At 43.6% G+C, this 12,679-nt stretch overlaps 1 protein-coding gene and 2 long non-coding RNA genes across 7 annotated transcripts in view; 2 read left to right on the forward strand and 1 right to left on the reverse strand.

Moving 5' to 3' along the window:
- Positions 1-549: 549 nt before the first annotated feature.
- Positions 550-7,734, reverse strand: LOC128423451 (uncharacterized). The gene is made up of 3 exons (XR_008332757.1): positions 6,417-7,734; positions 5,401-5,493; positions 550-3,356 (listed from the first exon to the last, which is right to left on the reverse strand). It is a non-coding gene; the product is annotated as an uncharacterized LOC128423451 (long non-coding RNA).
- A 193-nt stretch (positions 7,735-7,927) lies between these two features.
- KIF2A (kinesin family member 2A) overlaps positions 7,928-12,679 on the forward strand; it is a 46,439-nt gene continuing 41,687 nt past the window's right edge. For 4 of the 5 annotated variants that reach the window (XM_053408583.1, XM_053408585.1, XM_053408584.1 and 1 more), the window contains exon 1: positions 7,931-8,117. In XM_053408583.1, the coding sequence (XP_053264558.1) occupies positions 8,054-8,117 (64 nt within the window). In that variant the 5' untranslated portion in view covers positions 7,931-8,053. Of the gene's footprint in view, positions 8,118-12,679 lie in introns of all 5 variants that reach the window. The other variant, XM_053408586.1, reaches the window with a different exon arrangement.
- LOC128423452 (uncharacterized) lies at positions 8,721-10,362 on the forward strand. The gene is made up of 2 exons (XR_008332758.1): positions 8,721-9,015; positions 9,158-10,362. It is a non-coding gene; the product is annotated as an uncharacterized LOC128423452 (long non-coding RNA).

A 12,679-nucleotide genomic window follows, 5' to 3' on the forward strand; every position in this document is an offset into this window, starting at 1 on the left:
TAGGAAAGGTCTTGGGACCAGAAGGGTCAACTTCTGCCATTTTCTGAAAAGAAATCAAACTTGAACTGTGCCCTTCAGTGAATGTTTTCAGTTATGTAAAAGTGAAATCCAGTTAAGGGAGGGAAATGTTTCTAAAAGCAAGAGAAGATTTAGGACACAATTATTCTGTCCTCTGGACACAGTTTACAGAAGAAAGGAAAAATATGAATACTAAATAGTACAATAAAATATATTAATATCTGCCATATTTTGAACTGTAAAAGCTCTGCATATTTCAGTTAGAATTAAGTAAACTTCAGTAATTAATAACTGTTCTTTTTATTATTAAACAATCACCTGTCTCCCTTGCCCCCACCAATACCTAACACCATCATACAGCCAAGTTCACTTAATTGGTTTCAGCCATAAGCTGTAATGAACACAAACATTTACAGGAGAATATTGTTGCATACCACCCTCAATCTCTGAGTGGAGCAAGATTCCAGGGAGTTCTAGACATGCTTACCCAGGGTCTGTTTCTTTTGGAAAATGAGGCACACAAGACAGTGGTGTCTTTAGATATATGGTTTATTTATACATATTAACAACCAGAGCATATGATAGAGGGGTTCCTTACATTACACTCCAAGAGGGTCTTGCCTCTTTCAAATAGATATTAGCCATCATGCCCTGCCTTCTGCCTTTTTGCTTTCCCGTCATGTAACTCCTCTCAACTCTAAGCTCTTGAGGGGCTTCACCCATTTGCTTTTTCGCAAAGCGTCCCTTTGATCCTCTGTAGTCTTCCTAATGGCCTTGCTTAATTTACTTTCCTCTTCCTCTCTCTCTCACACACCTCATCTTCTGGCATCTCCACAGGCACTGATTCTTCCTGCTTCCTCTCTTCCACAGAAAGCACACAGGGGGTGAAGAAATCAATTAACAACAGCCACTGCACACTTACCGGCACCCCCAATCCCTCCTGCTCCTTTTCCACAGCAGGCTCCCAAGGAGTAGAGAAATTAATCAGCATTTCCTTGGCTTCAGGCAGTGCACCCTTCTCTGAAGCATTGTCTTCTCCCTTGCCTTCAGCTACTGACTGCAGCCCTTTGGAGTCCAAGCCTCATAGCTGCCCATCCATGCTCTGGATCTCTTTGGCCACCCCTTCCCTCTGGATGCCATGCAGCTGTGCTCCTGGGTCACTTTTAACCCCCTGTAGCATCACATCAGGCACGCTCGCACGTTGCATGGAGTCACACTTTCCACTCCATGGAGACTTCCCTACCACTCTGCTAGTCGTGGCTCTATTATATCAAACAACTGGTTCTGCTGCTCGATCTGTCACCACTTCTGCTGCTAGAGCATCTGCTCAAACTGCTTGTTCTGATGTTGTTCTATTCTCTCAAGCTGCTCAAGGTCTGTAGCTATTTCTCCTCCTATTTCAGCACAGGTGCACCTTACTCACAGGCCCTTCCTCCAGGAAACCCCACTTCTGACACCAGTGTTGCACGCCTATTCTTGACATGGTGATAGTGCACCAGTAGTGGGTTTATTCTGCTTAATTACTTGTTCTGCAATGCTTCCCCAATGCTTCCACATTATTGCACCAAAAACAGGTAAAAAATAAACCAGAACATTTGTGGGATAACAAGTTACAGGATATCAGCAGGAAGTGATGGGATATGCACTGTTTAGAAATGAAGCCGTGTGACTACCCCAAAACCTTTGCAAGCACAAACAGTATCGAAAGCAGGATCACGTGTGACCACCCTGATATCATCATGAGCACAAATCATCATGAATGCACAATAAAATGGACATTTGAGACAAATGTGGTACTTATGGTTTCAGAACACTACCTGAATACTAATTTTCACTAAATAGAAATCTAAGCTATATATGCTTAGATATTGGATATAAATGCTGTTGTTGTAAAAATCTTTAAGAGACATCACTTTAAATTATATTTCTACTGAAAATATGTGCAAGCTCAGATATGATTAATTTTTGAAATCCATCCTCTAACCTCCATAAACATTATCATGGTGATGGCTATATAGCAAAACCAAATATTATTTCTTGACAGAACTATAGGAAATTGAATAAAATGCTGTGTGGGGATTTTTCGGTGGTGTCGTTTGTCCTTCCCTACACAAAAGTCTAGTTTTTATTTCAGAGCAAAAAGAATAGTTTAAAGCTTTGTATCACTGTAGATGTAACTGTTCTTGTATTTGCAGTACTTTGTAGTCTTGCTTCCTAATGCTATTATTCATGAAGTGTTATACTCAGCTGGGGGTAGTGTTAAAAAGCTACACCATACGGTGAATGAGATGCTTAAAGGGGGGTTGAGTAGGAAGGAGGGGACTGGAAGAGAGTTGAGCTGCTACTGCTGCTTCAGTGAAGTCACAATACTAGGAAGCAAAAATGTCCACTTTCAGCTATTCAGCTACCATGAAATCATCTTTTCTATTCAGTATTTGTCATTTTCCAAAATCATATCTATATCTAAGGCTTATTAGTTTTTAAAGATATCATACACATGAATAATAATGTGATAGGGATGACAGAAACTAAGTCCAGAGTGCTCACCTATTATTGTTTAGTGAAAGATTGTCCAATACAAGAGGATTTTGACTTTTTCAGGTGCATAAATTATATGCAGCCTTATTGTTTTATGTGAACAAGTGTCTGAATTAGAAAAATTAGGAGACAGAAGTGGACTGGTGAATATGCACCAATTTTATTTTGGTCAATTAAGAGGAATTGCTGTTCTTAATAAAGTTAAATTGTTCAGGTGGGAGCAGGAATTAATACAAGCTGTTAGTTTTATTGAGATGATTTTACTACAATTGCTGAAAAGGGGAAGCTTAAGCACAGTTCTGGGGAAATTAGTTTTGCTCATGTGCACAAAGAAATTAAGAATATTGAAGTCCTTTGGGCCAAAAGGAAAAAAGGGAAGTGGACCAATATAGCCTGGTGGACCTGACCACATTTTAGGTTCCTTAATGTTAACTAAGTGTGTATGAAAAAGTAAATTAATTCATTAACATACTTAGATAATGCCAATGTCTTAAAAAGTTTCCTGTAAAAAAAGTATTTTAAGAGGCCAAACTTGATGAGAGGATGTTTCTATTTTTTTCTTATAAGTAACTGATTTGGATTGATGTAAACAGCCCTCTCCAAAGCTGCTATTTGCCCCACCTTTAGATCAGGAAAACAGCATGGGATAAGGTTAAGTCCTTCTGCAGTGCTGCAACTTTGATACTCCTCCAGAGGCTGCTTTTAAGAGTACATAGAAAGCTCGGGGGGGGGGGAGAGCTGGGTGTTGACCCTTAAGCAGAATCTCTTGAATTCTGATCTTATACACCATCCATACTCACCTGGGGAGGAAAAAAAGATGTAGGGTGTTCAATAAATACAAGTTGTTTTTAAAAGCATGTTACCTTTTAAATAGCCAATTAAAAAGTGGGAGGAAGATGCTTATATAAAGCAAAGCTACCAGCCTAACTGCCACACCAGGGCTGAGTATCAGGCCTAAATCTACATTAATCAGTGTTCTCAAACCTTCCTCCAGTGTTCCCAGGAGAAATTTCATGGGAACAGGCTTAAGGGGCTGTACTCTTTCATGTGCTTCCCTTACTTTTCATATTATAGATCACTAAATTCATTTTGATTGCCTTTGTTCTCTGGAATACCCAGATCAAAACTAAATGCTGAAGAATCCATGAGGAAAGACAGGCAAACTATTAGGTAGGTGGAGGAATGTTTACTGCTCTTGTCACCAGCTCGTTTTGACAAGGGAGTACAGTGGTACCTCTGGTTATGAACTTAATTGGTTCCAGAGGTCCGTTAGTAACCGGAAACAGCTCGTAACATGAGGCGCGCTTTTGCTAATGGTGCTTCCTGCAAATCAGACTCCTGATGGATGCCAAGGCCCACTGCTGAAGATGCTTCACATTCACACCCTTTTCTTGCCTCTAGGGATGGAAAGTGGGGGGCCAGATTCAGTACAAGGACAGAAGATCCTTCTGATCTTCAGAAGGAATTAGGTGAAGAAATACAAAGGTTCGTATTCAGGATCATTTAGATGGGATTAGTTACTCTCTAACTACCATATCACACTAAAAAATAGTGAGGTCAAAAAGGAGTGAGCAGAGGCTACACCCCATGCTTTCAATTAGTATGCATTACGTAGGAACTCCAATCCATGTTATTTATGTGTATAGAATCAGGAAAGTTGTTAATCCAAGGCAGTTACTGTGAATTACATGTAGTGATTTTGTACAAAGGGCACAGGATTAAGGTCTTAATGTGTTGTTTTGTGCAGTTGTGGAGATAAAACTTTGCATGCCTAGTCAAACAGGTGTTTATACTCCACCAACACAACAAAGGAAGAAAATTGTGAATGTGTCGGGTAGTTAAAGCATGCTTAGAGCCACTATGATAAACTGGTTTGTGTTGGATTTGGAGCTGTATTAAAATTCCTGCTTGGGCACAAAGCACACCGGATAACTGAGTGACACACTGGATGATTTCCTCCTCTCAGTTGTTTTAAGGATAAAAGGGGTAAATATCTCGAACTACACCAAAAAAAGGTGGCGTATAAACACTTGTTGCTAAGCCAGTTGTGAAGAACCTTTAGATCACCAGATGTTGCTGAACTACAACTTCAAAGCTCCAAAAAGTATGGCCAATGGCCAGGGATGATGGGAGTTGTAGTTCAACAACATCTGGAGGGCCAAAGTTTTCCTACGCTTGGGTTAAATAGTGGGGTAGGGTCTCGTCTGATGCAGTACATGTGAGTAGTACTATTGCTGCTTGGGGTGTGATAAGTGTAGCTGTACTGGATGACAATGCCAGTAATGAAACATGAAAGCATGTTTGGTAAGCAATCCAGCTGATTGACCACAGGGACCAAGAAAGCTGCACCACGGCAGTATACAGGTGATAAGTGTGCTGATTTTGAGGCAGAATGGGTGGATTGATTATATTTCAGTGCATGTATAGGTCAACAGATCTCCCCTTCTTAAAGGTTCTCAGAGGACTTACATAGAATATCAGGTTACCTTATTAAGTTCACAAATCTTGGCCCATACATATTTTCTGTTGTGAAATTACATTAGTAGGGGGCAGTTTGAAGCAAAGTAATGGTACGCTGAAAAAGGATGCTTTACCCATCCACATCACTGCCCCCTGATCATCTCAGGTTCCAAAGCAACCCCAGATGTCTGCTGCAATTATTTTTCTCTCATGCATCAAGTTGCAATTCCAAATTCATAATAAATTTTGAACTCTTGTCATTCAGTGCCATACACAACCTCTTATATGGTGAATCATCATAAGGATAGTGAACGATGCTAGAAGACCCCTTCCCACTGTTTAATCCGCCCTGCCAGCTACTGTCTAGGCAACAAATAAACTCACAGATTGATTTATCTAATGAGGCTCAGGTGCTTCATAAGGCAAAACAGGACAAGGGCAACATAAGTGCTTCATCTTCCTTATTTGAATTTGGGCCTGAAAGAGCAAGGGAAAGTGTGTGTGCATTAACTGTAAGTTGTAAGCACAATTTGTAGCACTGTACATCATTAGCGATTATGGGGCATGACTGGTAAGATATCACACTTAGCTTCCAACATCCTAGCTTTAAGAATTTGATTCAACATGAGACATCTTAAACTGCTAGGTTTTTTAAAACAACAACAACAACATTGTAATTCCTTGGGTTTTTAAAGGGAATTATATTAAAATATTCAAGTTCTGTAAAATATTAAAGTAGTTGCTTGATAATTACTAATTTTTTTAATTCTATTTGTTAGTTCTGTTATAAGTGCACTTCCATTAACAAACCCTGCAGTGAACTACAACTTGTGGTTAAATGCAGCAGATTCAAGTGCTTTTCACAGTGCTATAGCATGGACTGCACAAAGTTGGGCCTAACAATAATTATTTTATGCATGGCATTTCAATTTTGAAAAAGTTGAACTGTATGTGATTGCAGGTAGTGCCCATGAGTTTTTTGGGTTTCTAAATGTGCATCAGGGCCCAAAAACATTGGCAATCCCTGTTCTAATCTTTACACCATAATGCCATATTCTATAACAAAAGAAACAGGCACTTCACACAAAATCCTTAGGTTGTTCCTTCTGCAAATATTGTAGAAGTGGCAAAATTCTCAATTCAAAATTTAAACTACATGTACACCATAGTTTTTGCTGGGAGCTGCCAGCATAGGCTTCAATAGGGCAGGAAAATCTTAAATTTTTGAACCACTGCCCAGAACTTCCACAAACCAATGAAAGCATGCCTTCTTCAGCAAGCCTGAATAAAATACTGTACACCAGCAGTTTATCAAAAAGAGATGTATGAGATGCCTGTATCAAAACTGGGAGTAAAAAGGGTCAAGGTGTCTATTTTAAGCACTATTTAACTTTCTGTACCTGTATAAATTATTATTGGAACAATTTTGAATCTGGCACATCCATAAACCTTATTTTGGTTGTCATCCATCTGTGTTGGGAGACAATGGAAGGGTAAAGTCAAACCGCTGGAGAGTTACAGCACCTGCTGTGGCTAGAGACAGATACAAGAGAGTCATGTTTTATTGCAGTTGGGGCAGATGAAGGCGTCCAGTTGCGCTGATGGAGGTGCACCATGGCGTTTCTTGTTTCTGTGCTGCCCCCAGCAGGCATTTCTGCTTTGGTCACTGCTGTGGATACATGACCTGACTGTCTCCAAGTGCTGCGTTTATCTATAAGGGATTTCCACATTGCCAACCTTCATGTTACGTTTGCAGAGCTCTTAACCAGAGTTGGTCTGCCATTTGGCCTGGTGCTTGAAGCCAGCTCCCTGGGGATCTTGCCATCTTCCATTCTGTGGACATGACCAAGCCAGCGTAGACGTCGCTGAGAAAGGAGTACGAACTTGCTGTGAATATGGGCTTGGGAGAGCGCATTTCTGCCTGAAACTCTGTCCTGCCATGTGATGCCCAAAACCTTCCTGATGTGGCACATGTGGAAGGTGTTGAGGTCATGTTCCTGATGATCTTAAGTTGCCCATGACTCACTTCCAAAAAGAGCATGCTCAACACACAAGCCTGGTAGACCTTCATCTTGGTATTGGACCTTTGCATTGCTTTCTCCCGTACCCTTTTGGAGAGGCGAGCCATTGCCGTAGCTGCCTTGCCGATATGCTTGTCTGGCTCAGGGGCAGGTAGCTGATATGCCAAGTATATATATGGCTTGGCAGTTGTCATTTTTATAAACTGCCATAACTTTGAGGCTTGCAATGTCACACCCTGCATGCTTTCCTTCCTACTCACCTTATAACTCAAAGGGCACTCTTGTGCCCCTTTTTAGACTCAAGACAGTATCCTGCGCAAGGAGCTGAGCGTTGAACCTGAGTTCAAATTTCACCTCGCGGTTCAAAAGATTCACTCGCCCGCCTCGGGCAAACCGTGCACCCCCTCCTCGCCAAATGGGGCTAGTAGTAAAAGGTAAAGGGACCCCTGACCATTAGGTCCAGTCGTGCTATTAGTAGTCGGTACCTAACACCACACGGAAGTTGGGAGGAGCAGGGCGGGCTTGGAAAGGGCGAAGGCAGAAGCTGTGCACGTCTGAAGCGTTAGGTAGCCCAGTGTGTGGCTCCTGTGAGGGAGCGAAGGAAGAGCGAGCGGCAGAGCCGGGGAGCCTCTCGGCCGCGGGCGCCCCAGACGAGAAAGAAACGAGCGCCGAGCGGCGGCGGCCCCCGACGTCTCCTCACGCCAAACTCCGGCAACTCGTCGCCACCGCCGCTACTCCAGCGGCCGCCCCGCCTCCTCCCGCCCCTTCAAGCCGGTCCTGCCGTGACGCCTCCATTGTGTGCGCAGCCGCAGCGGCTCCCGGCGACTGTTGTATCCGGCCGGCGCCTTTTTCTCCTCCTCCTCCACCTCCCTTTCCCCCCTCCCCCTTCCCGTAGAAACTGCCGCTGCCGTCGCGGGCGCCCCTTCTCCTTCTCTCGCGCCCGGCGGGGCCCCGAACAGTCTCCTCTTCTCTCTCCCTTCCTCTCCCCCCCCCCGCTACCGTCACTCTATGACGCGATGGCAACGGCCAACTTCGGCAAGATCCAGATAGGGATCTATGTGGAGATCAAGCGCAGCGATGGTGAGCCGGGAGGAGGGAAGGAAAGGGATGGATGGAGGGATGGATGCAATGGGAAAGGAGGGAGGGAGCGCCGGCAGCCTGCTTCCTCCTGCTGCTGCCTGGCTGCCGCCCTTCTCCTTCGGGAGGGGGGAGGGGCCGGGGCCCTTTATGCGCACGGGGCCCGCGGAGGACACGAGCCGCCCCTCCGCCGGGGCGTGTGGGGCGGCGGCGGCGGCCGTGGGCCTGTGGCGTCGCCCGCTGTCGCTAAGGCGCTTTTTGTGTCGCCTCCTGTGATGGTGGCAGCGGTGGGGAGGGAGTGGGCTTGCGAGGGACTCGGGGCGTGAGGCTACTGCTGCAGTGCTGTGGGGAAGGGCGGGCGAGGAGGAGGAGGAGGAGGAGGAATGAAAAGGGCGTGTGTAAATATATATAAATGTGTATGTTTATAAATGCACACATATAGGGTGTGTGTCTCAGGGGGGGGAGCCATGGGGCGGAGGGGTCAGTCTCGAGAGGTTGAGGGAGTGACAGGGGAACGGATGGGGAGCTGGTAGGGAAGGGCGTGACCCCCGCCCCACAATGCGTGTGTGGTGGTGCAGGAAGGGGGTTGGGGTGTGTGTAGGGGGGGGATTGGCGCCCGCGATGGTGAGGTGGGACAGCTGCTTGGTATGTGTAGCAGCGTAGGAAAGGTGAGGCTTTGGAGTGGTTTGCTCGATCGCTTGGAAGAGGAGGAGAGTGGGTCCCCCCCCTTTCCCCTCCACAAATGCACTGAGCAAACCTGTCATCTCTCCTACAGGAGCGTGCTTTAGAAGCACACAGATCGGTATGAGCTTTACATCAAACGGCCGGATGCAGTGACGCCAAGGGAGCTTTACCTCTCACCTCCCCCCATCGCCAATTATTCGACAAAAATCTTACCATGGTGTGTTAAATGAAATAGAATCACACACAGCCTTTTGACACCCGGATGTTTGTATTGCCCCCCTCCCCCCTCCCTCGCAAAGAATAAGGTTCCTGTGTTGATTCAGTGTTTCCCTTTTTTGCCCTGTATTTCCTGGCAGCAGCATGTGCGATGCTTTCTATAGATGCAGATGAAGTTCGTGGGCGGGTGAAGCTTGGGAGCGATTACCCTTGGATAGTATGACTACAGCGTATTGGAAGGCTGCAAGCAGAGTGAATCGATGGGCCCATCTCTGTTGCTCAATGGATGGGGGTGATGTCGTCTGTTGCTAGCTGGCCTCGTTGATGGTGGGGTGGGGTCAGCTTGGGATTCTTCCAACAATGCTAAATAATTGGGGAGAGGAGGGAGGACATCAGGTGTTTATGTCGTGGCAGAGGTATTTAATGTACTAAAAGGGAGAAGGAGCACATAGTATTTTTAACTGCTTTTCCTTTCAACTCTTCTAATTGCACTCTGAGGACTGTGTTTTTATTGCAGCTACACATACTCATATAATGGAATTAAGTGTGAGAGGGTGTGTGAGAGATGAGGCTACTCATTATTCAGCTGTGTAATTTAAGAAAGGATAAAAATTCTTATTCCAGCTTCAGAGTGACCCAATGGGGGGGTGTGGGTTTGGGTTTTCCTCCTTGCCACAGTTGAGACAGGTGGGTGAATGAAGCAGACAGGGTAGAATAGTAGAATAGTAGTCTAACTGAGTAGAAATATTTTCTGCATTGGAATGGAGGCATTCTGTACTTCTGATCTACAAACCCATTCTCATGATTCTAAGAAGTAAAACTCTGGCATTGCTTGCTTCAGCCAGTGGTGGAGGAAGGTGGGAGGCCCTGGATGCCATTTTCCTACTTGGAGAGACGCTTTGATATTCCAGCCTTCCTCAATGCAGGTACCTTTCAGATATTTGGACTACAGCTCCCAGTAACTTCAGTTTGCTGGCTGGGACTGATGGTAGTTGTAGTCTAAAATGCCAGGAATGTGCTATGTTGTGGAAGGCTGCCTAGATCTTAAAATGTAGTTTTCAGGTTTACATTTAGCAATTAATTTGGTTTGGTTAGTCACCTGTCATCACCAAGTGTTTCTAAAAGTCTGTTTCAAAAGTGGTTTGACAGGATGACTGCTGTTGGAAGAAAATAACTATAAGGCCTTGAAAACAATTCAGTGGTTCTTTAGATGAATTGAGTGTTTCCAAAACAATGAGATGCTTAATATCTAAAATCCCAAGGGGTGATATTTCTGTCAGTTAAATGAAAAAGCATTGGGATTCTGTTTGTGTGAAAATTGGTAGCCACATAAATTTATTTTAATGTTTCCACTGTATTTTTCACTTTATACAAAATAAATAGGGAGCTCTTTTCTCCCTGGTCTTTGAAACTGCCATATTCAAATAAGACCACCTGCAAATAGCCTTGGATCTAGTCCTTTTACTTTTAAGGAGAGTTTCCTGGCAGGATGGGTTTTTTGTGGATTTCTGCAAGTACAAGTGAAGTTCCATGGGTCCAAGTAAGTTAGGATAAAATTGCAGGAATGTTGGGTAGCTTAATTGTTTAGAGAGGGAAACAAAGGTATGTTGCTGTCAGAACTGTGACTTGTAATTTTTCCAGCATTTTTTATTAAACATTTGTAAAATGTGATATAATACAATTATAAAATTTAAGACTTGGTTATAGTCTGCAGTTTGTAGAATCACAGTACTAGCAGTATATAAAATATTTACAAATTTAAAACAGTTTTTGTTGTTCTTGTATACAGTATCTTTTTTTTTAAAGGAAGACTGACCAACATACAAAACTGCATAGGGTGTAGGTGATATGAAAGTTGACTATTAAGATTATCCTAGCAACTGTTACTGCAGTTTTTAATAATGTCATAGAACCATAGAATTGTAGGAATGGAAGGGATACTGAGGACCATCTAGTCCAACCCCCTGCAATGCAGGAACATGCAGCTGTTCTATACAGGGATCGAATACAGGGACCTGGGTACCAACTGAGCTATCCATGTCATATATAGATGAATGGATGGGGTACTTACCGAAGACACATTGAAAAATATATATATATATATATATATATATATTCTGTCCCTTGTAGTTGGTGTAGCTTTCCACTGTGGGAAAGACGGAAGCAACACAAGCATTTATTTCTTTAAATGATTTATATGCTGCCCTTCAGTTAATGAAATTGTCAGGGTGGCTAGCTATTCCAAGTAAAATACTGTTAAAGAAAAACAATACATAAAATTAAGTTAGTACAAAAATGAAAAACAGAACAGTATAAAATCAGTCTGTTAAACCCATCTTAAGTGGCTTACCTGAAGGCCTAGGCATATTGGAATGTATTTTACCAGGTGTCAAAAGAGCATCATGTTTGGTGCTAAGTGAGCCTTCTTGAGGAGGACAATTCTACCTGTGGACACAACACCACAACTGTAAAGTTCCTCTCTTCAGTTAGCACCCATCTAATATGAAGGTGATAAGACTATGAGGAGTGGTTCTGAAATAATATCTGTATAATATTCAGGCAGTTGCATGTGGGAAGAGATGTTCTAAACCACTGGCCAATTTCTCTTGATGCCTCCATGTGATCATGTATGTTTCTAAACACTGCTTGTTTCATTATAAAAATGCAGTTTGCCATTCATTTTCAACTGAAGTGGGTGGGTAGGCAAGTGTTTCCCACCACCTCCTGGAAGCCACTGAAAGAGCATTTTGTACCTTAGGGAATACAGAGCAATCACTTGTTGTTTCCCATCGTCTGGTGTACTGACAAGACAGAAGGAAAGTTTGGTCAAACAATATGTTACATGCAGATGTGTGTGTAACCCTTGGCTCAGCACTTGGCTGGGGACAGAGTCTAGGGGATATTCTATTTATATTAAATTTTTGCTGAAGCCCCAAGCCAAGAAACCTGGGACTCCCAATTGAATGGCTGAGTAGCAGCCCTCCCACAAGGCACACCTACTCCTAAGGTATGTGCAAGAAATGGCATCCTGTAACTAACAACAGTGGATCAACAAGAGGTTAACAATGTTGGAAGCAGTACACAAATCGATTTTAGTCTAAAATGTCCTATCTTCCAAAGGAAGTCTTACGCCCTTACAGTTAGTTTAGGGTGCAGTGCAAGCAGCAACTCTCAACAGGTGGCACCAGAGGATGGTTTCTGTGCCTCTGCAACTCCATGCTGATAGGTATTGCTTCTCTTAGGTGGATTTCTGAAATAGTGATTTCAGACAGTAGTGTTATAGCAAGCAAAGCTCAGCGATCCCTAATTGAAACATTACACTGTATAGGAGACCAATTTTCTCCTCTTCACAAAGAGAAATGTATCTTTCTCACCAGATCTGTGACCGCTACTCTCCAGAGGCCACTTTCTGTTGGGGTGACCTAGCATCAGCACAAGTGACTTAGGCAGCTCTGGCCAACATGCAAATGAGTGTGGCATGCTGGGTTGGACACATGTTTTCTCTGCACTTTCTGCTTCCACTTGGTGTTACCTTCTCTGCAGCTTTAAATGTGTTATCTCATGGTTCTCTTTCACAGGCAAAGCTACTTACAGAGTGTTGCTTAGAATCATGAGCACAAGGATACACAACCCCCTATTTCCTGAGTCCATATTGCCCCTACAGC

Source organism: Podarcis raffonei, chromosome 11, assembly GCF_027172205.1.
Source record: "Podarcis raffonei isolate rPodRaf1 chromosome 11, rPodRaf1.pri, whole genome shotgun sequence".
Taxonomy (NCBI): domain Eukaryota; kingdom Metazoa; phylum Chordata; class Lepidosauria; order Squamata; family Lacertidae; genus Podarcis; species Podarcis raffonei.